Source organism: Carettochelys insculpta, chromosome 1 (genome assembly GCF_033958435.1).
Source record: "Carettochelys insculpta isolate YL-2023 chromosome 1, ASM3395843v1, whole genome shotgun sequence".
Taxonomy (NCBI): Eukaryota; Metazoa; Chordata; order Testudines; family Carettochelyidae; genus Carettochelys; species Carettochelys insculpta.
The window spans coordinates 285339890-285367799 of record NC_134137.1 but is presented as its reverse complement, the minus strand read 5'-3'; the positions used below and the strand labels follow the sequence as shown (position 1 = coordinate 285367799).

Below are 27910 nucleotides of genomic sequence, written 5' to 3'. Positions count from 1 at the left end.
GAACAGACCATGGGAAAAGAAGGTCTAGGCAACATGAATGAAAATGGAGAGCGCGTCAGTTACTTTTGTTCCTTCAATGGACTGATGATAGGTGGTAATGTTTTTCCACACAAAAGGATCTGTAAGGTCACTTGGGTTTCACCAGACTACCAGTTAGAAAGCCAGATTGGTCACATCTGTATCAGCAGTTCTTTCAGAAGATCGATGAAAGATGTCTGGGCCAAAAGAGGAGCAGATGTAGGTTCAGCCCACCATTTGGTCACAGTAAAACTCAATTTCAAGCTCAAGAGGTACACCACAAAAGTGACCAAGCTGGGATTAAGATTTTACACAGAGCAGCTGAAAAATTTAGAGACAAGAGCCGGTTTCCAAGTGGAGCTGTCTAACAGATACGCACTTCTGGCAAACCTCATCCCAAAAGATGCTACCATGGAACAAATTTGGGAACACACCAAAACAGCCTGGAAAGAAACCTGTGATAAAACACTGGGAAAGAGGACAAGGCATCACAAAGAATGGATCCCAGCAAAATTTCTGACAAAAGGGAAGGAATGAAAGGAGAGAAAAGCAGCAGTCAACAACAGCAAAAGAAGAGCAGCCAAGATGGAAGCTCAGAAGCCAACAGAAAAGCTAAAAAGTCTGTAAAATGGAACAAGAAGGACTTTGTGGAAAACCTTGCACAACAAGTTGAATAAGCTGCAGGACAGAGAAACTTGAAAGAGCTCTATAACGTCACACGGTAACTAGCTGGGTCATGGCATACAGTGGGTCAGCCAGAATAGGATAAGGATAAGGAAGGGGATGTGCTAACAAACCCAAGTGAGCAGCTCAGTAGATGAAAGGAACACTTTTAACAGCTACTGAACCACTCTACCCACATGGAATCTCCCAAGTTACCACCTGCAAATCTACCACTGCAAATTAAAAGCAGCAGGCTTACAAAAGAAGAAATCAGAAAAGTCATTGCCCATCTGAAACATGGAAAAATCACCTGGTCCAGACAACGTCCCTGCAGAAGCAATCAAGGCAGGTAGTGAGACGTCAGTCAACATGATGTATAATCTATTTGGGAAAATTTGGGACACTGAGGAGATCCCACAAGACTGGAAACATGGCTACCTTATCAAGCTTCCACAGAAAGGCAACCTGAAGGAATGCAAGAACTGGAGGGGCATCGCATTACTGTCTATTCCAGGAAAAGTGTTCAATAGGATTCTCTTGGAGAGAACGAAGGCAGAAATTGATAGACAGCCCAGGGAAGAACAGTCCAGCTTCTGAAACGAGAGACCCTGTACTGACGAAATAGCAGCGCTGAGAGTAATCCTAGAACAGTCGCTTGAGTGGAACTGCCCCCTTACATAACCTTCATAGATTTTGAAGAAGCCTTTGATAGCATTGATAGAGACATCCTGTGGAAACTGCTGCAACGCCATGGCATCCCATCCAAAATTATTAACTTGATTCGTTCAGCATATGAACCCTCAATATGCCAAGTTGTTCACAATGGTGTCTTGGTAGAATCCTTCAGCATTCTGTCGGGAGTGTGACAAGGGTACTTATCATCACTTTTCCTGCTGTTGATCACAATGGATTGGATTATAAACAGGACAACAGATGGCCATCAATGAGGCATTCCGTGGACACTTTTCAAACAGCTAGAGGACATTGATTTTGCTGATAATGTTGCCTTCCTTTCACACCAACATGAAAGCATGAAAGAAAAGGTCACAACACTAGACAAAACTGCCTCAATGGCTGGACTGAGCATTAATAAGGGAAAGACCAAGATAGTGAGGATCAACCAGTCCAACAACACCACCATCAGAGTGGGAGGGTATTTCCTAGAAGATGTGGAGCAATTCACCTACTTGGGGAGTACTATGGGCATAAATGGAGGAACTGATAAGGATATCAATGCCAGGGAAGGGAAAGCAACAGCTGCATTCAAGACTCTCCATCCCATATGGAGTTCACAAATAATATCTGCAAAGACAAAACTGCAAATCTTCAACACAAATGTGAAGAGTGTGCTGTTGATGGATGCCAGACCTGGCGTACAAAAAAGTTTTCAAATCACAAGCTACAGAGATTCATAAACAGATGCCAGAGGTACATCCTTACCATCAAATGGCAAGACTTCATCACAAATGAGGACCTGTGGAACCGAGCAAGACAAAAACCAACTGACATTGAAATCAAGAGAAGAAAGTTGGGATGGCTAGCCCACACCCTCAGAAAACCATCATCCACCATAGTCCATCAAGCTCTCACATGAAACCCGCAAAGGAAAATGCAAAAGAGGAAGACGTTGGACAATGTGGATAAGGTCTACTGAGATTGAAGGACAACAACTGGGATACTCCTGGAGCCAGCTAGAAGTTTTCTACCAAGACAGAGTGAAGTGGAGGAGACTTGTAGGTGACCTATGCTCCACGTGGAGTATGAGGGTTAAGTAGTAGCAGTATCTGGGGAATAAAGTGGGGCCTGAGTCAGTTAACCTCTGCTACATGTTTGGATTTAGCATACTTCTTTGTTTGCGTATGAGAAGACCTGATTTAAGACATCCCATAAACTATCAGGTTATGCTAAAATCAAACACAAGCAGAAGCGAATAGCAAGAGGGCACCATGGCATTGAAGCAGCTGGCTCTGTCAGAAGACCAGATGCTGCAGCAACAGCAGTGGTGGCTTCAAACCTCCTACTATATGAGAAAAGATCATCTTCCTCTACCACCCTGCCTTGCATCCCAGGGAGACTGAAGATTTAGTCTGTGCTACCACTGCACAGAATAGCCTCGCTATAGATATTTATATGGAAGATGGTGATGTGGGTCCATGTATTAACGAATTTATCTCTGTAGAGGTTGTCTATATGGCAATGGCAAAGTACATTAGAAGATTGTGATTTATAAAATGTTCTAACTACCCACATGTAGACCTTGCTGGCATGAACTAAAAGATACCTAGATTGTGTTAACAAAATCCTTTTAGCTTGTTCCAACAGGTTTTACACAGGGAAGGAGGAACACAGTTCACTGAGGTGCTTTATAAATCAGACCTCTAACATGCTTTTGCCATGTACACACACCCTTAATGAGATGTCCAAGGTCTGTGGCAGAACCAGGAATAGAGTCTGAGTGTTTGAGTCCAAGGAGCATACCTTAGTCAAGAACACATCTTCCTCCCTAGTGTTCTGTTTATGACTACATCAACACAACCATCACTGAAATATGGGAAGGTGAGTGAGACGCAATCAGTTTCAGACACCACTCTGCAGACTAGTGAAAGCAGGTAAATCGTGGCTAAGGACACCCAGGCATCCTCCTGAGTTTATGGAAAGCGTCAATACAAGGCTTACAGGATTCCGTGTTTGAAAGGTGTCTTCTAGGGCACACACATATTGAGTGAACTGCATGCTACTTCATTTATTCCCTTTGGAGAAGAGTAAAGATTGAGTTTCGCCTGTGGTAACTTTAACCTGATATTCTAAGAGGTGTTTGAACCTAAGTCATAAATAACTAAACTGTTCTTCCAATGTCTCAGTTTGGACCCAGAGAGGCCAGCTCTAGGACTGAAAGGCATTCAGACTCCATGGTCCTGGAGATTCTTGTCCTCTTTGAGGCTACCATTACCGGAACAAGTTAGTATAAATGGAGAACACACCTATAGTCCTAGTGATCACACTGTCCATTTCATACTGAATTGCAATTAGTAAAAGATTCCAAAGCCAATTCCTAATCTGAGTTTTCCAGTCTCCTTGCCCACCAGTTTTGGCATGGACCTGTTTGGAATTGGTAACTTACAGTCAGAGGATATTTAAGGTACCATGAATAGAACCTTGTTGTGGTATTTTCAATAGCACTAACATCATTCCAACTTCCATAATAAAAATGTGTCCTATCTATACTGCCAAAGACATTATCAATATACTAATTTTATCTGATTCCCTTCAGATTTATAAACTTGCTCATGTCCAAACTTGTATGTTTGAAAGAGGGATTCATACCAGGCTCCTTTGAAGATCCCATCTGGAAGGAGACAAATCATGTAAGAGGTGTAACTAGGAATACTAAGATGAATTTCAGCAGGTGAACATTTAGGATGAATATCAGGAAACATATCCTCGTAGGAAGATCTATTTTGGCTATGGAACAGTCTATTAAGAGAAGCGGTAGAAGCCCCACCACTTACATCATTTAAAACCAGCAAAGACAAAACCCTGGAACATATCTTTTAGGGTGCATTCCTGCATTTGCTGGTGGGGAAGTAGGGAAGAAAAAGATAGACAAGACATTAGATTGTAGCTTTGATTTCTATTATTCTATAATTTCATCCTGTAGTGAGGTCATGACTGACTATAGTATCACAATCCAAAATTTAAATACCTTTGGAAAAAAATCTAACACAGACTGGATAAGTAACAGAGAATGTATTCTTGTTTAGCCCCACCCCACATAAAAACCTTAGATAATTGGCTAAAATGGGTCAATAAGACTACAAAAGAGGATACTGGGAAGTGTTCCGTGGTAAAATGTCTCCTCAGCATGAGAGTTCCTCTTGCACTAACCCCATTAGCTCCATCCTTCAGGGAACAGGAGTAAGGGCAGAAGGAAAACCATTAATGATACTTTACTTGTAAAGATCCACCAGAATGATGACTATGTCCTCATCCACGTGCTCTTGTCCTAGGATTGTCTTGATTTCTTCTTGGGAGCCACACATGATGATCACTATAGCCCAGGCAAAGATGGATCAAGAGAAGGTGAGAAGCATACGAATAAGGGGAGAAGGATAAATAGAGTTTCACATACTGCTTTCAGAACATACACTCTAGAAAAGCCTGCAAGAGACGGGTGAGGGGGCAAAGCAGTGGCCCCTCCCTGCAGTGATGAGGGACACCAGGGGCAGCCTTAACCGCTCTCCCCCACAAGACTCTTGGGTTTCTGCTGGCTGGCTAAGGGCTTCAGCTCCCAACCACATCCTTACTCCAGCCAGAGCTATGGCTTTGGGCTTCAACAGTAGTGGCCTTATCTGGTGACATGGTCAAGAGGCAAGGAGGCAGGTGAGCTCAAGGGGACGAAAGGCCACAGAAGAGAGCTTGGGGTGTCAGGGAGATCCGGTGGCGGGGGCAAAGAGCATCAAAATACAATATCAGGCGTGTCTGGTGCAGTGGTTCAGGGTGAGCACTGGTCACAGGCCCCTGCCCTGTCCTCTGCCCCCAGCCATATCCATGCTGCACCCCCTTCCCCCTCCCTGCCCTGCCGAGGCCGCTGCCGATGCCCATGCCAATGTCCTGCCCATGCACCTCCTTCTCCCACTCTTTCTACATCCATGCTCTGCCCATGCCCTGCCCTGTCCTCTGCTCTCCCCAATCACATTGTCCTGTGGGACTGCCCTGGCATTCATCGGACGCAGCGTGGCACTGAGAGTAAGTGTGGTCTGGAGGGCAGATGCTGGGTGTGCATGTGACACCCCCCCCCCCGCATGTACCTCTTACATGTCACCCATGACTGTACATTATTTTGACTACTGAGACTGCAAAAAGCCCTGCATAAATACATTACAATGACTTGGATATGTATATGTGCATATTTATGTTTTTTTCCTTAAGTTAATGAAGTATTTTAGGAAATTTTTTCAGAAAGGCCACCAGTAAAAGCTGGTGGCTGCAGTCTGTGGCCTCCACAATTTTGTTGTGAGAGTCCCTGCTCTAGAACAGCAGGCAAATTACAGGCCAGAGCTGAAATTACATTGCCAGAAATGGGAGAACAGATAGTTGTGCTTCAGGACTGAGCCACACTCGAGGAGAAACCTTGCATAACAGTTGTCTACATTATACCTAACTCCAGGCTTCATTATCAGCACTTCGCTTTCATGAGCATTACAACTGCACGTACAGATGGAGTGCAGCATAAAATAACGTCAGTAACATGGTATGGAAGGTTCTAAGGCAAAGGTCATTGGAAGAATAAACCATGAATCCATCACTGGCTTTCTTATTGTCGTGTTCCCCTCTCCATGGATATCAGGGATTAGGATTACCATAAACACTTGTTAGTAGAGCTGAGGCATCACCACTATGGCCATGGTTTCCAGTAGGGATTGACACCCTTATCGGGAATGAGTCCCTTTGTTGCACAAAGGGGCCGCGTCTACACGTGCTGGCTACTTCGAAGTAGCGGCGCCAACTTCGAAATAGCGCCCATCACGGCTACACATTTTGGGCGCTATTTCGAAGTTAACATCGACATTAGGCGGCGAGACGTTGAAGTCGCTAACCCCATGAGGGGATGGGAACAGCGCCCTACTTTGATGTTCAACGTCGAAGTAGGTAACGTGTAGTCGTTGCGTGTCCCGCAACATCGAAATAGCGGGGTCCTCCATGGCGGCCATCAGCTGAGGGGTTGAGAGATGCTCTGCCCAGCCCCTGAGCTCGATGGTCGCCGCGTGCATCAGCCCCTTAAAGCTCCCTGCCCCCTGCCTTCCTGTGCAGGAGGCTGAGAGAGCGTGCAGGCAGCAGCATTGCCACGTGGCTAGCCTGCACGCTCCTCCGCGCCCACACACCCCCACCCATGCCGATGGCTGCCCCCCAGCCCCCCAAGCGCCCCCAGGGGACTCCCTCCAAGGGGAGCCAGGGCTCCCAGCCCAGCAGCCAGGCGTTGAAGTGGCAGCGGGGCCCCTCCAGGACGGAGGCCGAGCTTTGGGACCTGCTGGGGCTCTGGAGTGAGGAGGAGGTGCTCCAGGTAAAGGGGAGCAAGAGGCGGAACGTGGATGCGTTCGCTTGGCTGGCCGAGGGCCTGGCTGCCCAGGGTCACCCTGCCCGCACTCCGGATCATGTCCGGAGTAAAGTGAAGGAGCTGCGGCAGGGTTATGCCCGGGCCTGGGATGCGGCTGGCCGATCTGGGGCCGCCCCTGTCACTTGCCCCTTTTACAGGGAGCTCAGGGCCATCCTGGGCCCCCGGCACACCTCCTCCCCTCTGGCCACTCTTGATACCTCAGCTGACGAGCCCCAGCAGGCCGCGGAGGTGGAGTCCGTCCCAGAGGCAAGCCCCGCACCCTGGGGCCCCCCCCAGGAGCCCACCCCTGGGGCACCGGAGGAGGAGGAGGAGGGGGAGTCCTCCTCCAGCGATGCCGGCCTGCAGATCGCCATCCAATCGCGGAGCTCCAGCAGGGCGTCTGCCCACCGGCTGTCCCCTGACCGTGGGAGTGGACCATCAGGTATGTACCCCCCTGGTGCACACCCCCGGGGTTGAGGGGCGGGGGTAACAGATATGACCAGGGCCCTCCACATGCCCAGATGACCATGGCCCGAAGGACAGCAGTGCCATGTCCCTCAGAAGAGTGCATCAGCCCCTGGCCCCCAGCACAACAGTGCCATGCCCCATCCCCGGGGCTGGGGGGAGCGGAACCTCTAGGGTCCCCCGGGGGGAGGGGGTGGAACATCCATCAGCAGCAGCAGCAGCATCTCCCGGGGATGGGGATGGGGAACCAGCAGCAGAGGGGTGAGGGGACAAGGGCCACGGCTTGGGGCCCACACTAATGGTTGTCTCCACTCTTCTTCCCCCCCTGTGTTCCGCAGCTGCACCATCGGAGGGCCCGGAGAGCGCCGGCAAGATGTCAGTGGTCCCGGACAGCCCACCGGGGCCATCACTCCAGGCCAGCCCCTCGGCGGAGGACCAACCAGCCCCACGGCGGGGACGACGGTGGACCCAGCACCACCATCCGACGGCGACAGACCCCTAGCTGCTGGCCATCGATCGTCAGCAGCTGGAGGTCGCCGAGCAGCGGCTGCGGGTGGAGGAACACTGCCTCCAGCTGCAGGAGCGGGCGCTGGCCTGGCGCCAGGAGGCATGGGGAGCCTTTATGCGGACATTCAATCGTATCGCCAACTACCTGGCCCCCCATGCCGCACCGGCTGCCGCTGCGCCCGCCCTGCCTGCACCACCCGCTGCGCCGGCCGCCATCGCACTGCCACCCGCCACTAAGGGCCCTTCCGCCGTGGGGGACCTGGGGCGAGCTGACACCCGCCGGCCGTATCTACCGGTCCGCCCAGCCCCCAGCCAGCCCCAGCCAGGGCTGAGGCCAAGGCGTGGGTCGCAGCCGCCCACCCCCAGTGCTGGACATTAGGGGGTGTGGGACCCAGGACATGCCCCCCCCTGTATATATTCCCCCCAGTTTATTGTAATTTTGTAAATAGTTTTTATATTAGACCCCTGTTGCTATGCTGATCCTTGCCCCCCCATGTACATAGTTCTCCCCTTCCTTGTCTTCCCCTTTCATCTTATCCTTATTTATAATACATATATATATATATATATAAGTTTGATTTTGCCTGTAAATAGTTAGTCTTGATAATAATAATAAGAGTTCTACAGATATTTGATTTGATGAGCAAATGTCTGCTTTTATTTACAAGAAAAGTGGAGGGGGGGTGCTCTTGGGTGCTCTGTGGTGTGGGCGTAGGGGCAGGGAGTGTTGTGGAGGATGGGGGGGGGGGTGCAGAGGGGGGGCCTGCCAGCGTTCACCCTGCGGCCTCGTCGAACTGGGCCCGCAGGGCCTCCCGGACCCGGGTCCCTTCGGGGTCCACCTGGCGACTGGGGGCAGCGGGTGGCTGCACATCGGCCCTGCCAGCCTCCACAGCCCAGCCCTGAAAGAAGGCCTCGCCCTTGCTCTCCACGAGGTTGTGTAGGGCGCCGCACATGCCCACAATGTAGGGGATGTTGGTGGGGCCCGCATCGAGGCGGGTGAGGAGACACCTCCAGCACCCTTTGAGGCGGCCAAATGTGCACTCCACCACCTGGCGCGTGTGGTTCAGGTGCATGTTGAAGCGCTCCTGGCTGGCTGACAGATGGCCCGTGTAAGGGTGCATGAGCCAGGGCCGGACGGGGTATGCCGCATCTGCGATGATGCAGAGGGGCCTGGTGGTGTCCCCCACAGGGATCTCCCACTGGGGGATGTAGGTCCCCGCCTCCAGCCTGTGGCACAGGCCTGAGTTCCGGAATACCCGGGCATCGTGGGTGCTGCCAGGCCAGCCCACATAAATGTCCAAAAAATGGCCCCGGCTGTCCACCAAGGCCTGGAGGACCACTGAGTGGTAGCCCTTCCTGTTTAAGTAGCATCCTCCACTGTGCTCCGGGGCGCAGATGGGGATGTGGGTCCCATCCAGAGCCCCAAAGCAACTGGGGAAGCCCACGGTGGCAAAGCCCACGATGGCGACATCCGGGTCCCGAAGCCTCACGAGCCTGTGGAGGAGCAGGGCGTTAATGGCGCGGACGACCTGCAGGGGAAGCACATGGGAGAGCACCAGTGAGGGGTGTGCAGGGTGTGTGTGGCCCTCCCCTGCCAGGGCCCCCCTCCCCCCCCGCCCTCCCCTGCCAGGGCTGCCTCCCCCTCCCCCCGTGGGTCCTCTTACCTCCATGAGGACAGCCCCGACGGTGGCCTTGCCGATGCCAACCTCCTGGCCCACAGATCGGTAGCTGTCAGGAGTGGCCAGCTTCCAGACAGCGATGCCGACCCGTTTCTCCACGCTGAGGACATGCCGCATGAAGGTGTCCTGGTGCCTCAGTGCAGGGGTAAGCCACGGGCATAGCTCCAGAAATGTCTGCTGGCTCATGCGAAAGTTCTGGAGCCAGCGGTCGTCATCCCACTCTCCAAGCACCAGCTGCTCCCACCAGTCGGTGCTGGTGGGGTAGCTCCACAGCCAGCGGCGTATGAGGCGGCGGGGTGCTCAGGGTTGGGGGTTGCGTCCTCCTCCCTGCGGGCAGCTCCTCCTCTGTGGCAAGGATGTACTCAGCTGCCTCCTGCATGGCATGGAGCAGGGCGAGCACTGCTCCTGCAGGGGCGGCTGGGTGGACCTCTGGCTGCTGCTGCTGCTGGGGGTCCATGCCTGCGTTGCTCGAGGTGTGCGTGCCTATGGCTCTGCAGACCGCGTGCTGTGCAGGCTGTGTGTGTCTGAGAGGGGCCCTTTAAGGGAGCGGCTAGCTGTTTCCCCGGAAGCGCTAGTCCACCCTGTGACCGTCTGCAGCTGTTCCTGGCACCCTTATTTCGATGTGTGCTACTTTGGCGTATAGACATTCCCTCGCAGTGCCTATTTCAATGTGGTGCTGCCCAACGTCGACGTTGAACGTTGACGTTGCCAGCCCTGGAGGATGTGTCTACGTTATTCATCGAAATAGACTATTTCGATGTAGCGCGCACGTGTAGACGTAGCCAGGAAGTGTGTGTGGGTGAGGGAAAGACAGACACACAGAAATAAACTGGTGATTCTTGGATTACAGGAATACAAACTATGGCCAGGGGTTTCTGGGTTATAAATCCTCCACTGGACAGGGCTTGTAAAAAGACAGGATCATGTGTGCAGAAGATAACCCACCCCAAGAAGTCTCTACAAGCAGAATATATAGACTTTATCAGGGTAGTTGGGAAACTGAGTTCTGAGCCATCTTCCCACATTCACAAAAATAGAAAAGCAACTATGCTCTTTCTGCAGTAAGTGGAAAGATTTTCCCTAGCACATGATCCAGGCAGTAGTACATAGACAGATCAAGAACCTGCATGAAAGGGAGAGAAAACTCTGATATATTCTTACCATTGCTTTTCCGGTTCTGGTCCTTCACAATTTTCTTTAGTTGTTCTGGTGTCCTTAAAACCTCCTTGAATGTCAACTTTAAAGAGAAATATGACACTCCAGCCTCCAGTGCATTGAGGTACCTGATGCAAATAAGAAGTACAGATCATAGATCAGCTGACAATATTGCTAATACCTTACATTTCTACAGCACCTTCTCTCAATAATCCTGAAATGTCTGACAGACTGTTTCAGCAAATAAGGATTATTACACCTACTCTAGAAATGTATCCAGTTCTGGACTGGAATGCAACAGCCATTCTACTTCAATAAATTTAAACAAAATCTGGGAAGGAAAGCAATACAAAGAATGTGAGCAAAGAATGAAAACTTTGAACCTAACCAATAACTACTTAAATTTGATATTTGAAAGGATTGATTCAGATAAGGCATTAGCGTAATAAGTTATTAATTTTCAAAACAGAAAAATTTGAGGAATTACAAAAATCCAATGAGAGTCTGAATGGGAGGTTGGTGAATTGGAGATTGGTGAAGGTACAATCTGAGTGCAAATGAGCAAATGTGGTTTTCCAAGGGATTGTTTAAATACTGGAGGTTTAAAAAAGTTATTAAAAACTGCAGTAGGCAAGAAAATAAGAAGCAAGGCCAATTCTGGCTTGATGGAAAGAGATAAGGAGAGTCAAAAAGTTGAATGAGTAAATGCAAGGTAAAAACACAAAAGGGACGCTGTCAGCTTGAAAATCCTACTTCTATCTAAAAATGTTGTGCCTCTTGGGCTACGGCTACACTACGGTGATCCTTCAAAAGATGTTCTTCAGGAAGATCTCTTCCGAAAAAACTTTTTTCGAAAGAGTGTGTCTACACACAAAAAAGCAGATAAAAAAAAAAAATCAGTGCAGTCTTTCTAGACAGTGTCCACACAGCTCCTGCTCATTCAAAAGAGTGGGTGAGGGACTGCAAAATCCAGCGCCATGAGGACTGCTCTTTTGAAAAAAGGGCCCCCAGGGCACCTACACATGATTCTGAAAGAATCTTTCAGAAAAACGCACTTTTCCTCTCCCAGGAGAAGAAGAGAGCTGCTGGAAAGTGTTGTGTTCTTCTGATTTAATATTGAAAGAACACATTTTGCGTTAAGACGGTCGGTGGGATTTTTTGAAGAGCCCCGGCTCTTTCAAAAAAACCTGCTAGTGTAGATGTAGCCCTGCAGCTACAAATGAGATGTGGAGTCACTATATCAAGGTAAATTGGTGGAGGGAGAAGCAATAATTTTCTCTATTTTTCCTCTCCTTCACTTATTACTTTGTGATCTAACAGCACTTGGGGCACCATCCCATGAGGTACTGAACACCTTTTTTTTCCCTTTGTCTTCAGTAAGAAAAGGAGGTACTCTGCACCTTTCAGGATCAGATCCTTAGTGAGTAAGGCTCCAATATTGCACCGATTCAGGTGTCTTAACTTTACACACATGAAGAGATCACTGAAGATTCTCATGTCTCTAAATACCGTGGCAGTGGGAGCAAAAAGGGGTGTAATCAGGTCATATTATTGAATGCGTGCTTTATTGGAAGCTGGATTTAAAAAAAAAATTTTTCAATTTAAAACACTTCAGGTTAACCACAACATTTTACACAGAATAAGATGCCTTTATACAGATGTACAGGGTTGGAGCATAAGCGCTGATCAGGTGGACGGGACTGGCGCAAGTTTGAAGCGTGATCCAAAGAAGTCTTTCTGATCCGCCCATGACTAATTCCACCATTTGTAGAAGGGTGTTTCTGACCGCAAAGCCAACACCATGGTCTCTGGGTTCTTTTTGGGCTTTACCCTGCCAGAAAAAAGGTGTAGTCCTTTTCCTTTAGAGATCCCAAATCTGCGAGTCGCGTCTCTTGCAGGGCAGCGATATCAGCCTGGAGTCTCTTCAGTTCCTCGTTGATGACAGTGGTCTTTCGGGTGTCACTGATGGCCTGAAGATCTTCAGTCAAGCGGGTCAGCATGGTCCGCACATTCCAGCAAGCAAGCTTAAATTGTTGATGTTTCTCATTTCTTGTTGATTTTCTTATTGGTTTGCCTGCTGCCCACACCAGAAGTAAAAAACAAGTTCTATGACATGCTTAGTGCTGCTGTAGCGCAAATACCTGCTCGTGAACAACTGTACATCTTGGGTGACTTCAGTGCAAGAGTTGGAGCTGATTGGGCCTCATGGCCTTCCTGCTTAGGACACTTCAGTGTGGGAAAAATGAATGACAATGGACAGTGTCTCCTTGAACTGTGCACGTACCACAATCTGTGCATCACAAACACATTCTTCCAAATGAAGCCACAGCACAGAGTGTCGTGGAGACACCCACGCTCGAAGCACTGGCATCAACCAGATGTGGTCATCACTAGGCGTAATAACCTCAAAAACATCCTTCTGACACACAGTTATCATAGTGCTGACTGTGATACAGATCACTCGCTAGTTTGCTCCAACCTCAAGCTGAGACCCAAGAAGCTGTATCGCTCTAAACCTGCTGGAAGACCCCGCATTGACGCCAGAGAGACGGCAAACTCGGAGAAAGCTGAAAAGTTCAGAGAGACCCTCCAGGAAAATCTGAGCAGCGGCCCTGGGGGCACCGATGCGACATCCAAATGGCAACATCTGAGGGATACAGTTTATAACACGGCCTTGTCGGTGTTTGGAAGAAGAGCTAGAAACACGAATGACTGGTTCGAAGCTAACTCCGATGAGATGATTCCAGTCACTGAAAAGAAGCGTGCCGCACTCCTGGAGTACAAACGCTCACCGAGCCAGAGTACCCAGCAAGCACTTAGAGCAGCCAGAAGAACAGAACAGCAGACAGCCAGGCGCTGTGCCAACAACCACTGGCTCCAGCTATGCAGCAGCATCCAGACCTGTGCTGACTTTGGTAATCTCAGAGGAATGCATGAGGGTAAGAAGAAGGGACTAGGACCCACCCAGAACAAGATGGCACCTCTGAAATCCAAATCTGGTGAAGTCATCGCTGACAAAGCCAAACAGATGGAGCGCTGGGTTGAGCACTACTCCGAGCTGTACTCACGCGAGAACGTTGTGGTTGACACAGCCCTCGATGCCGTCGAGCTCCTACCAGTAATGGACAAACTGGATCAAGAACCGACTGTGGATGAACTGGAGAGAGCCATCGACAGCATTGAAGCAGGAAAGGCCTCTGGCCAGGATGGTATACCACCAGAGGTAATCAAGTGTGCCGCGGACACACTCCTGGAACCCCTGCATGAGCTACTGTGCCTGTGCTGGAAAGAGGGTGAGGTTCCACAGGATATGCGGGACGCTAACATTGTAACGTTGTATAAGAACAAAGGAGACAGAAGCAACTGCAACAACTACCATGGAATCTCCCTCCTAAGCGTCACTGGTAAACTGTTTGCTCACGTCATCCTTGGCAGACTCCAGAAGATTGCTGAGAGGGTGTACCCCAAATCGCAGTGCGGATTCTGCACAGAGAGGTCTACCATTGACATGGTCTTCTCTCTAAGGCAGCTGCAGGAGAAGTGCAGGGAGCAGAAAAAGCCACTCTACATAGCCTTCAATCGACCTGACCAAGGCCTTTGACTTGGTCAGCAGGGATGGTCTGTTCAAACTGCTCCACAAGATAGGCTGTCCTCCACGGTTACTGAAGATGATCCAGTCGTTACACGAAAACATGAGAGGAACCATCCGATATGACGGCGCTTTATCGGATGCTTTCAGAATCAGGAGCGGCGTCAAACAAGGATGTGTGCTTGCTCTGACATTGTTCAGGATCTTCTTCGCACTCCTCCTGAAGTATGCCTTTGGATCTTCGACAGAGGGCATCTTGCTGCACACAAGATCTGATGGTAAACTATTCAATCTTGCAAGGCTGAAAACTAAGTCTAAGGTGCGGGAAGTCCTCATCAGAGACATGCTGTTCGCAGACGATGCTGCTGTAGTGTCTCACACAGAAGACCAGCTTCAAAAACTGCTGGATCAGTTCTCCAAAGCGTGCAAGGACTTTGGGCTTACCATCAGCCTAAAGAAGACGAACGTACTCGGTCAGGATGTTGCTGAATCCCCATCAATCAGCATTGACAACTATACGTTAGAGGTCGTCCACGAGTTCGTTTACCTCAGGTCCACCATCACTGACACCCTGTCATTGGACACTGAGCTAAATAGGAGGATCGGAAAAGCAGCCACAACTCTGTCCAGACTCAGCAAGAGAGTGTGGAATAACAACAAGCTGTACACTCACACCAAAATGCAAGTCTACAGAGCCTGCATTCTCAGCACCCTCCTTTATGGCAACGAGACTTGGACCCTGTATGCCCGCCAGGAAAAGAGGCTGAACGTCTTCCACTTGCGCTGCCTCAGGCGCATCCTTGGAATATCATGGAAGGACAGAGTGACCAACACCGCCGTCCTCGAGCAAGCTGGAATTTCAAGCATGCACACCCTCCTCAGGCAGCGTCGGCTCTGCTGGCTTCACCACGTCCACAGGATGAATGATGGAAGGATTCCAAAAGACATCCTGTATGGTGAGCTAGCCTCTGGCAAAAGACCTCCTGGATGCCTCCAGTTGCGCTACAAAGATGTCTGCAAGAGAGACCTCAGAGAGGTAGACATCGAGCTGGACAACTGGGAAGAACTAGCAGACGACCGCAGCAGATGGAGGCAGGGGTTACACAAGGACCTTCAGAAGGGCGAGATGAGGATCAGACAGCTAGCAGAGGAGAAGCGAGCACACAGAAAGCACAATAAGGACTTGCCAGACACCCACTACATCTGCAAGAGATGCAGGAAGGACTGTCACTCTCGTGTGGGTCTTCATAGTCACAGTAGACGTTGTAAATGAAGTCCTCAATTGAAACTATAAAGGGTGCGATCCGTAGTCTATGCAGACTGAAGGATGCCTACTACTATATGGATGTACTAGGAGAAAAATAAGCACTAGAAAATTAGGAAAAATTACATTGATGAAAACTCAAAGTGGCAGAGAGAAACATTTTTTAAAAGTCCTTCGTGAATATAACAAAACAAACAAAGTTAGGACAATTATTAGCTAAAGAAGACCATGAAATATAGTATTGATAAAGAAAAGACAAGAAAATGTTTAGAAAATTTGAAAATACACAAAAAGCATCTCTGAATGGTAGAAATCCTAGGGTATTAAAGGAAACCAGCTAAAGAATGGATTGTACCATGGAGATTTATTTTTTTAAATTTATGGACAGGATAACATACAGGGCAGGGATGGGGACTGACACCTGGCTGACTGATGGACCGATGGACCACAAATAAAGGGTGATAAATAGCAATGTATTATGTGAGTAAAGTGTCTATTGGACTATCAAAGAGATTGATACTAAATTTGCTCTAACATCCTCATCTTCCTCTAACATCAAGAAAGAGGAAACAATATACTAATATAATTCCAATACAATATGAAATTTGGAGGAATTGTATGTATCAGTGGGGAAAATTAAAAAAAAACACAAAGGCTGGGTCTACACTTGCCCCCGACTTCGAAGAGGACATGTTAATCAGGGCAATGGGAGATTACTAATGAAGTGCTGTGGTGAATATGCAGCATTTCATTAAGCTAATTCTCCCCAACGGCAACCTCTAAGCATCAAACTTTGAAGTGCTGGCTTGCGTGTAGTCATGGGCACTTCGAAGTGCGCACACTAGTTCAAAGTGCCTTTACTTTGAATGTTTAATGATTTCTTTGTTTCGGTCTTCACAGAGAAATCTGAAGGAATGCCTGACATAGAGAATGCTCGTGAAAAAGGGGTAGGTTTAGAAGTTGAAATAAGAAAAGAACAAATTAAAATTTACTTAGGAAAATTAGATGTCTGCAAATCACCAGGGCCTGATGAAATGCATCCTAGAATCCTCAAGGAGCTGATAGAAGAGGTATCTGAGCCTTTAGCAATCATTTTTGGAAAATCATGCGAGACAGGAGAGATTCCAGAAGACTGCAAAAGGGCAAATATAGTACCCATTTATAAAAAGGGGAACAAGAATAACCCGGGAAACTACAGGCCAGTCAGCTTAACTTCTGTGCCAGGAAAGATAATGGAGCAGGTAATTAAAGAAATCATCTGCAAGCATTTGGAAGGTGGTAAGGTGATAGGGAACAGCCAGCATGGTTTTGTTAAAAACAAATCATGTCAAACCAATCTAATAGCTTTCTTTGATAGAATAACCAGCCTTGTAGATAAGGGAGAAGCAGTGGATGTGGTATACCTAGACTTCAGTAAAGCATTTGACACGGTCTCACATAATATACTTATCAATAAACTACGCAAATACAACTTAGATGGGGCTACTATAAGGTGGGTGAACAACTGGCTGGATAACTGTACCCAGAGAGTAGTTATTAATGGTTTTCAATCCGGCTGGAAAAGTATAACTAGTGGGATTCCACAGGGGTCTGTTTTAGGACTGGTTCTGTTCAATATCTTCATTAACAATTTAGATATTGACATAGAAAGTACATTATTAAGTTTGCAGATGATACCAAGCTGGGAGGGGTTGCAACTTCTTTGGAGGATAGGGTCATAATTCAAAAGGATCTGGATAAACTGGAGAAATGGGCTGAGCCAAACAGGATGAAGTTTAATAAGGACAAATGCAAAGTGTTCCACTTAGGAAGGAACAATCCATATCACACATACAGAATGGGAAAGGACTGCCTAGGAGTGAGTACAGCAGAAAGGGAGCTAGGGGTTATAGTGGACCACAAGCTAAATATGAGTCAACAGTGTGATGCTGTTGCAAAAAAAGCAAACATGATTCTAGGATGCATTAACAGGTGTGTTGTGAACAAGACACGAGAAGTCATTCTCCCGCTTTACTCTGAGCTGGTTAGGCCTCAGCTGGAGTATTGTGTCCAGTTCTGGGCACCGCAGTTCAGGAAGAATGTGGAGAAATTGGAGAGGGTCCAGAGGAGAGCAACGAGAATGATCAAAGGTCTGGAGAACATGACCTATGAAGAAAGGCTGAAAGAATTGGGCTTGTTTAGTTTGGAAAAGAGAAGATTGAGGGGGGACATAATAGCAGTTTTCAGGGATCTAAAAGGGTGTCATAAGGGCAGAGGGAGGGAACTTGTTCTTCCTTGCGTCTGAGGGTAGAACAAGAGGCAATGGACTTAAATTGCAGCAGGGGAGGTTCAGGTTGGACATTAGAAAAAAGTTCCTAACTGTCAGGGTGATCAAACACTGGAACGAATTGCCAAGGGAGGTGGTAGAATCTCCATCACTGGAGATATTTAAGAAGAGGTTAGATAGACGGCTTTCAGGGATGGTCTAGAAAGTGCTTGGTCCTGCCATGAGGGCAGGGGGCTGGACTTGATGGCCTCTCGAGGTCCCTTCCAGTCCTACTTTTCTATGATTCTATGATTATATGAAAGGCTGAAATAATTGGGCTTGTTTAGTTTAGAAAAGAGAAGATTGAGGGGGGACATGATAGCGGTTTTCAGGTATCTAAAAGGGTGTCATAAGGTGGAGGGAGAAAACTTGTTCTTTTTGGCTGCTGAGGCTAGAGGAAGAGGCAATGGACTTAAACTGCAGCAAGGGAGGTTGGGCATGAGGAAAAAGTTCCTAACTGTCAGGGTGGTCAAACAGTGAAATAAATTACCAAGGGAGGTTGTGGAATCTCCATCTCTGGAGATCTTTAACAGGTTAGACAGATGTCTGTCTATCAGGGATGGTTTTGACAGTATTTGGTCCTGCCACGAGGGCAGGGAGCTGGACTTGATGGCCTCTCAAGGTCCCTTCCAGTCCTAGTGTTCTTTGATTCTATGATTCTACTCCTCAAAGTTTGAGAAATTACAAAATTTTGTGGAGTAAAGGCACTTTGAAGTAGCGCAGGCACTTTGAAGTGCCTGCAGCTACACGCATGCCAGCACATCGAAGTTTGACACTTCAAAGTTGCCAGAGGTGGGTGGTGGAGGGAATTAGCCAAAGGAAGGGCTGCACATTCACCATAGCACTTCAGTTCTAATCTCCCATTGCCCTCATTAGCATGCCCCCTTCGAAGTAGGGGGCAAGTGTAGACAAGCCCGAAGAGACTTAAAAAAATTCAAGTCTGGGCACAAAGTAAATAAGTAAACTTGACTCAGCTTGGGAAAAGGCAACGTAATGTAACTAAAATTAAAAAAATGGAATCCAACAGTAAAAAAGACTGAAAACAACCAATGCCTGGCAGATTAGACAGAATAGACACTGGCAGATTAGACATAATTTTATAATGCTCTGACAGAAAGAGAAGCCACTGAAGTCCAGAGTTAAGTATGGCACATAGGAGAAAAGTAATAATATCCCTCTCTGGCCCTAGTCTGATGAGACGAGACATTTGCTTTCATTTTGGGTAATTTCATTCAGAGAAGACCACTGATCACGGTTTGAAAAGTGTTCAGTGTACAAACAAAGAAATGAAAAACAAAAACAAAAACCCACCAGTGACTGGAGGAACTAAGGTAAAAAAGAATGAAAAGAGCTAATTCAGCCCTGAACTTTGCAAACATTCATGCACATCAGTAGTACCAAATAAAGTCTCTTATGTACAAAACCAGATGTATAACCATTTACATCAGCCTACAGATGTTTGAATGATGTGAAACCAAGACCTTGATTTTTGCTCTCTCTCTCAACCATCAGATACACCTTTCTCCACTTAGCAAGATACAAGTGATAATAGGACTGATTAATATCCTATGTGGGGACAATTAGGCATCAAGGAGAAAGGAGAGGAATTACTTAGAATGATAAAAAGGTCATTAGGAATGAAGGAATGAAATTGAAACAGGAAAAATTTAATTTAGATGTTGGGAAAGTTACCGGCAGTGAAATCTATTGGCATGAAATACTCTCCAAAAGGGTCTCATGAAAATCCATAGCTTGGGAATATTTGCAAGCAGAATGGACATAATATTGGTAAATGCTATATAGTGAATATTGCTGTTCTGGAGAGAAGGACTGAATCATCTAATTGATCTTTCCCAATGCTCATTTTTATGACAGAAGTAGAGAGACAGACAAAAAGAGGGAAAAAGAAATCTAAAGACAGCCTAAAGAAATCATACCAGAGGTGTATCTGAGTTTTCTAAGAGAGTAGCTGGAAAAGACTTTGGAATGCTTTTACCAGAAGCAGTCTTCTGTGTTTTCATTTGTCTTATAAATGTAGGTGGACTGCCAGGAGCTGGTTTTGAACCGCAATCTGGATTCTTCCCAGAAATCCACAAAGAAGTATGTCAATTTCCTGGCTGGAGTCAGGATTCGAGTTAGATTCTCTTTGTAGTCACATGACAGCCCAAAGCTCCCTGCAGAGATCATAGGAAGGCCCAATACCGAGTCAACACTAAAAGGGGAAAAGAAGAGGGAAAAAATACATCTGTTACATGAATTGATGTCAGATTAAGGTAGCTACCATGTGATTCACACGTACTTTCTCAATTTGTTTCCTGACTTAATTTTATAATAAATTACATTTGAAATAAAACTATCCCACTGCACTGAAAATACAAAGTCCTTAATTAAAAAGTTAGTACTGTACAGCTTCATGATGCTTAATTGACAATGTATTTAGAATTGGTGCACACACACACACTCCATGCCTCCACTATGCTACCCTTCACTTAATTTTAGTGAGGGTGAGGTGTAAGAGAAGAGTGCAGGCTCTGTGACTTGCTCTGTCCTCCTCACTTCTCCTGGGCTTGCTAACAAGGGACAAATTACTGCTAAATGTGGTTATTGTGCTGACATCTTCTGCTGCTAGCACTGTCTCTGAAACCTATCAATTAACAGCTATCAGGTGGTGATGACTCATTTTCTGGAGGCCACAGGGAAGCAACTAATGAAGACACAAAAAGCTGCCCTATAACTGATCCCCTGTGTAATCCACCAATTTCTACAGGTGATATAAAGATCTCCAGAGCGAGTTATCACATTCCATCTGATGGAGAGAAGTAAATTTATTGTACAGTGCCAGACTATACACTAAGGAAATGCAAATCAGCCTCATGAAGTCTTGTTATTTCCATGAAGGCAGTTTTAGATGAATGGTGGGCTCTCACCCTTTGCCAGGTGAGTAGCATCAGATGAATCATAGGCCACCAATAGCCACTCTTCTTAAATGGGTTTTTGGACTTCACAGAGAAGGGCTGGAAGAGAGATTCTCAAAGCCACAGAAAAATCTTATTTTCACAAGCTCATGGAAAAAACAGACTCTTTAGTGTATTTTGCAAAAGGGGAAATAGTAATTATAGAAACAAATATGGTGAATTTACGAAAACACCACTATTATTAATCCATACAATGATTGTAATGGGTGAAGGCATTTTTTACAAATTTGCGATGTTATATTACACTAGAAAAATTCTGCAGTACTTTTCGGAGATGCTTTTACACTTAATAGGAAATACTGTACTTTACAATAAGACAACTAGAATTGTCTGGCACTGGTATGATAGAACTACTGAAGAACTTTCTCCTCAGTAAAGGTCGTTATTATTATGAAGTGATGTACAGTAGACCCTTGATTTGTGCGAGAGTTACGTTCCTGGAAAACCAGGTGAACTCAAAATTCACGCAAGTTGAGGGGGCAAGGGGTGGGGCCACCAGCTCAGCATCAGCAGGCACAACCCAGAGCAGGGGATCCCCTGGTTAAGGGGGAAGACAGCTGACAGAGCACTTTGCTCTGCCAGCTCTGCCCTGGGCTGCTGTCGCTGTGGGTGGGGATCCCCTTGTTACCAGGGATCCCTCTGTTAAAAGGTTGCTGGCTGGCTGGCTGTGAGCTCACAGTGCCATCGTGGGGCGGGTTCAGGGGGGCCCTTGTTAACAGGATTCCCCCTGCCCCCCGTTAAAAGGCTGTTGGAGCAAAGCTCCCCCAGGTCAGCCACAGGCAGCCACCACTGCACAGGTGAGGGGGGAGGAGATTCCCCTGTCAAAAGGGAACAGAGCTGTGCAAGGGGCAGCTGCTGCCTCTGGCTGAGCTCCACCAGCCAGCAGACTTTTAACAGGGGAATTCCTGTTAACAAGGGGCTTCCCCAACTCCCCTCCCCCTGGCCCACGACAGCACTTGGGAAGAGCTGGCACCAGCTCTGTTCCCTTTAGACAGGGGGCTCTCCTCCCCCTTTGCCTGTGCAGCAGCGGTGGCTGCCTCTGGCTGGAGCTTCTGGGATCTCCCTCCAATAGCACTAATGTGAGATACATGCATGTTGAATGCGCCTATCTCATGGGTTTACCGTAGTTTGTTTGATGCAGTAAAAAAGGGGGAGCCAGTGGAGGGATGTCCACAGCTCAGGAGGACAACTGATGCAATGAGCCAGGAAGATTATTTCATTGCTAAAATGGAAATTTACCAGGATGATAGAGGACACAGAGCAGTGGGAATGGGTAGGGACATTGAAAACTTCATGTACAAGATAGACCGAAACTTCTGGAATGCTTCACTTTAGAGAGGAGGCAAATATAAAACATACAAAACAGAGAGAGGAAAAGAGAATGTGGATTTCTATTCATGCTGACTCATAGTAAAAAAAAGGCAAAGAAACATTCACTGTAATTGAAAGAAGGTAAATTCACAATGGTCAAACAATGTATTTTTTCAAACACAAAAATAGCCTGTAGAATGCCTTGCAACCTGACATCACTGATCTTAGCAAGATTCAAAAAAGTGTCAGATCATAATTTTAGGGATGACAAAATCTGCACACATACTCACAGATTTACTCTTGTGTTGTTTAGGTATACAACAGTGAATATTTTTAAATACAAGAATTTGCAAGATATATAAGCACTCATATTTCCAGAAATGAGCAACCTTCTAAATGGTGGGGGTAGGAGGAAACCCCATAGTGCATGCTATCCCAGCACTGTCTTCGGCAAGATTTCTTGCACCTTCCTATGAAGCATCCACAATCCGCTGACAGAGACAATATGCTTGTCTAGATGGGCCACTGGTCTGAGCCAATATGGAGGTTCATTTCCTCAAGACAATTTCTACCTCCTGCTGGGAGTGTTGAAAATGTAGCTTGCTGAAACCTTTAAAAGATCAGACTATTTTTTGTCAATCATTATCACTCCTCTCTTCAATCCTACCTCATAAAGCTGTTGCAGTAATAGACTCTTCAGGGAGGGCATTTTGTCCATGCTAGAGGCATAACACTTCATAAGGCATAAGAGCTCTTGAGTATTCTGACTGTGAAACACAGTATGCCCCACACACAAGTTCAGTGTCTGTGCTAGCTCAAGTAGGAAACAATTTTTTATGTATTTTATTTCCTTGGAACACAATAAGGTTATTTTCTGATACTTACGAGACCATCTGGTAAGTGGCATAAGTACAAGTGGGACCCAGGACAACACAGCCAAGTGTGCCACTATCCTGCAAGAGATAAAACAGCATTTGCAATGGAGAGTGAAAAGTAATGGAATGAGTTACCAATATGGAAAATGCAGAACATGGAGCAAGGCACAGGCAGAGCAGGTTTAAGGGAGACTGAAATGCGAGAAGACAGAGAACCAAGATAAATTGCTACTGAGCAAGTTCAGAACGGTGAGTCTCTGTGGAAAGTGGGAAGGATAAATGGACGAATCAGAAGCAAAAGGAGAAGTGAGGTGATAGAATGAGGCATGGCAGTGAGTGAGCTGCACAGAGATGCATAACAAACCTATGTGGGAGCTAAGGTCTGGAAAACCAGGGAGAATTTTGACAGAATTAAAATGCATTGTCAGAGCTGTGTTGGAATTGCAGGTGATCTTGAGTGAAGCAGCTCAAGAGAGGCTAGCTGTACATATGTACAAGGAAGACAGTAAATATTGGTGGCGCTATAAAGTGGAAAGTGAACTGAGTGTCTATGTAGGAAGCTTGTTCTTTGCCACCAGCACTCATGATACAGGTTGAACTTCTCTAGTTCGAAACCAGGACCTGACTGGTGCTGAACAAGAGAATTTGCCAGACATGGGAGGCCAATATTGTCTAGAAGCATTACCAGCACTTCCACTACTTACTGAGTTCTTAAGGGACATTGAGGTGTAAATTACAGCTAAATAACAGCACAGAACACTGAGAGCCAGGACTGGTGGCTGTAAACAAACTGTATGGGACACTGGAAAACTTGGCCACACTCATGATAAGTAGTTGTCTGTCTAACTAAAATCGTGTCGGATTATGGCTGTTGCCGGACAAGAGAGTGCCAGACTAGAGAGGGTCAAACTGTACCTGCTTCTAGCCAACACTCTTAGCCCTCATTTTCACGAATAGAAAATAAGGATTTCTGTAGAAATGCCTAGTACTTACATAGAGTTGCTTAATGACCTCCACACCCTCACAAGTACTAGTGCGGCAGCCCTGTGAGACATAGAATGATGTGTTGAAACCATGGAAGGTGGCATTGATTGTCACATTTATTTCTGTAGGAGAAATGGGAAATAGAATTACAAGCCACATCTATACACTGATGCACGGATGGTCTCTTTCAAAAGAGAGCACAGGACAGGACAGTCTCATACTAACAGGCATAGATTGAAAACATTCCAGATCCTGCAGACAGAACATCCTGAGCCGATCTGCTATACAGGGGCAACTGCAGGGGGGAAGGAGTGTAGAGAGGGGCCACTCAGAGGGGCAAGGAAGGGGCATGTGGGAGCATCCCATTTAGCAATTAAAATTTTGGTAGGGGCACTGGGGAGAGGTGCACCTCCCAAGTGCTTGCACAAGGCACCTATGCAGCTATATCCCATCCCTTTTGGGGCCTCCCTTTTCTTTTCGTTTTGGAAGGGTGAAAGGGCCTCAGTTTCAAAAAGATTTGTACAGATTACACTTACCCTGTCGCAGTGGTCCCTGTCCCATGGAACTGAGACTGGCTCCCTGCTCTGGGCATTGTGACCTAGCACCTAAGGTTGCAAGACTGCTCAGATTTATCACAGCTGTGCTGTGGTCACAATGAGCAGTGGCTAGGCCAAGTGTGTGTCATTGCAACCCTGTGTACAGATCTCAGTGCTACTTACTGCAATTCCATGGGTTTGGGAAGAGTATAGTTTTCTGAGGGGCCTGGCCTCTAGCCCTGCTGGCCCATCCATCAGTATGGGCCTACACAATAAAATGCCTCCCATCCCAAAATTCACAGGGAAGCAATTCCTGCCCCTTTCCATTTCATTGGACATAACTGTAGAATCAGTGATAATACAGATGACTGAACAACTGATGCATAAGATATTGGGCACAATCAGAGACAAGACATCAGATGATTTTTAAAGCTACAGGGAAGAATCAGAGGGCATCAATTTCAAAAGAAACAAAAAAAGACAAAAATACTCAAAATGTAGAGCAGAAGAGATAGTTTTCTTAGAACTTGGTGTCACAGGACGTTATGGAGGCAGGCAGTTGTTCAGTGATGTTGAAAAGAGGTATTAGGTATGAAAATGAGTAAGAATAACAATCTGCAGTGATGCTACCTAAATTAAAAGTTATAAGGGCTTCTGATCCCCACACAACTAGCATAAGGATGAAATTTCTTCACCAGAATGTTACAAAGTTACATGCATCATTGGGGAAGGGGACAGATGCATCTGTCATTATCTAAGGTAGGAGTTACGAGAATAGATGGATCACTGGTCTGTTCTGATAGAAGAATAGCCAGGATACTAGATTCAATGGACTCTTGATCTGATCTGTTCTGGTTCAGCAGTTCCTATGTTCTCAATCCCAACTGAACATTTTGAGAAATTAACTTGGGAAGGGTTTGCATCAACATACACACAAACATCTCTGGTTCAACCCTTGCACTGTGGCTTCATAGTTTTGAAAGAAGGCAGCAGTTGTTCTCTGATTTACATGGTGACCGGAGAGCCCAAGAACTGCTCTGAGGGGCAGTTTGGCAGTGCCAGAATACCAAAATAGCACTGCTGTGTAGACACAGCCTTTGTGGAAACACTGAGCAAGGGAGGGACAGGGCTCAGAGTCTGACCCAGAAACTCTAAAGGAGAAAAGAACCGACAGCATCGTGCTCTTACCTTCCTCCTGCAGCTGTTTTTCTACCATACGCAGTCCAAGTTCCACAGCTGGTTTTATTTCATCAAAGGTCCATGGAAGGTCTGAGTGATTCAGCTGCATCACATTGATAACATAATTGTCCTTGATGCACCTGCTTTCACTAACCTGCCACAGGAGCTGAAGGCAGAGAAGCAATGGCCAGAGGTCCGGACCCAGAATTTGCTGCTTCATTATTCCTCTCAGTTTAGACCATTGTTCACATCTACACTACATTGTTGTTGTTCCTGGATAAGCCGAAACAAAGATTTTTGCTGTATATCCACCGATCAGCTATATCACATCTTTTACCACTTGATTCTCTCCTTTTCTGCATCTACTTCCACCCCACACCCATTTACCCTAGCTCCCACATTTGGTTGTGACCAATTAAAAGCAACAGAACTCAGGCAAAAAGAGAGGCCAAAGGTTGCCTTGCATGTTTGTTCATGAAAAGGTTGGGGTTATAAAAGAGAGACATTATCATCACGTTGTGCGATAAGGTACTTTAAATTTGCAGTACAATGATGAGTAAAGAAGGGAAAGCAGGAGGGGCCAACAAGGTTGTAAAAGGAGGTCTTTTAAAATGCATATAAAGTAAATGATCCACTAAAGCCACAGAGGAACAAAGATGGTTCCTTTGTGTTTTGACCTGCCACACCACTCCTCCTAGCTGTGCCACTAAGTCTGGGGTTATTATTATATTACTACATATAATTTTTATGAATTTAAGATACATTTTAGTTACTTTAGCTTTTCCCATCAAAATGATTTTCAGTGTTGGCAAACAATGCCTGACTGAAAACCTTCATTTTTATCTACAGAACAGGATCAACACAGAATCAATCTGTCAGGAATCCCCCCAGTATCACCCTGGGGTCATGTGCCACAAACCATTTCTAGGGAATGTAATGTTCACAGTCTATTGAAGCCTTGTCCTGTCTACTGAGACTACCAGTAAGGGAGACAACTGTATTAATTGTTTTTGTGATGTGGCTGCTAAGAGGTATGCAGGGACCCACTTCCTGCAGGCCACAGATTCGACACATGGGACCAAAGCCACACCTCAAATGGTCCAGCAGACATTCAGAGCTAATAAGGCAGTGTTCTGGGGTGGATCCTCTCAAGAACACATTGGCTGTGTCTACCCTTGCATTCCTCTTTCAAAAGAGGGATGCAAATGAGGGAAATTAAAATGCAAATGAGGCACTGATTTACATACCTCATGCTTCATTTGCATAATCTCTTTTCAGAAGCAATTCTTTCAAAAGAAAAAAAGCAGTGTAGATGGGGCTCTTTTGAAAATAATCCCCATCTTTGAAAGAACCTTCTTCCTGTTTTGTTTCAGGAAGACAGGTTCTTTGGAAGATGGGGTTTATTTTCGAAAAAGCCCTATCTACACTGCTTTTTTTCTTTCAAAAGAATCTCTTCAGAAAAGAGAGTATGCAAATGAAGCACAAGATATGTAAATCAGTGCCTCATTTGCATTTTTGATTTCCCTCATTTGCATTCCTCTGTTGAAAGAGGAATGCAAATGTAGACACAGCCATCCTGAAAATGTTTTCAAACCAAGGGGTCAGAAACGAGAAAAATCTATGATCCCCAGACAATTCTGGCAAGAGAAAAAGTAAATGGAAAGATAGGGGAAACCAACAGCCCTTAAGGAAGATGCTGAATGCATATTGCATTTTGGGACTAATAGACATCCATAGCAGCTACTACCTGTCCACCAGAACCTGCAGTGAAGTCCCACTGAAGACTAAATAAACTTTTATAACTTTCTAGGGATGATTTTAAAACAAGGAAAGTAAACACCTTCTGTGCAAATGCAGTGTTTGTGGGACAGACCACTGAACATAATTTTCTTGCTTTATTTCATTATTAAAGCCTGTGTTTAGGGGAGCACTACATATTTTATACCTGTTTATAAAGTCTGTGCAATATTTTACGAGCCTAACACTAATGCCAAATAAATGCTTCACTCTCCTTTATCTTTGATGGGGAACCAGGGAGGCAGGAAGAAATAACTCAATGGCAGCAGCACAGGTTTATAAGCAAACCATATTACTCTATCCAGCATATAAGAGTGAGCCTAAAATTGCAAATCAGCATATCCAACCTTGTGCTCACCTACCATATATTTGAGAGGATTGTCTGTCTGTCCGTCTGTTTGTTCAAGAACTCCTCCTAAATGGTAAGAGCTAGGGCTACCAAACACGGTATACAGCTTCCTCTTATTTGGTGTGGTTTGCTTGTGCCAGGAAAATGGAATGTGCCTGGAATGGG

The 27910-nt window shown here is 46.3% G+C and overlaps 1 protein-coding gene across 1 annotated transcript in view; it reads right to left on the bottom strand.

Moving 5' to 3' along the window:
• Positions 1 to 25819, bottom strand: part of GUCY2C (guanylate cyclase 2C) — a 95001-nt gene extending 69182 nt beyond the window's left edge. Inside the window, exons 1-6 of the mRNA XM_074983932.1 lie at positions 25609 to 25819; positions 23894 to 24006; positions 22911 to 22978; positions 19736 to 19951; positions 10588 to 10709; positions 4633 to 4729 (exon numbers count right to left, since the gene is read on the bottom strand). Coding sequence (XP_074840033.1) covers positions 4633 to 4729; positions 10588 to 10709; positions 19736 to 19951; positions 22911 to 22978; positions 23894 to 24006; positions 25609 to 25819 — 827 coding nt within the window. The remainder of the gene's footprint in view (positions 1 to 4632; positions 4730 to 10587; positions 10710 to 19735; positions 19952 to 22910; positions 22979 to 23893; positions 24007 to 25608) is intronic.
• Positions 25820 to 27910: the final 2091 nt, after the last annotated feature.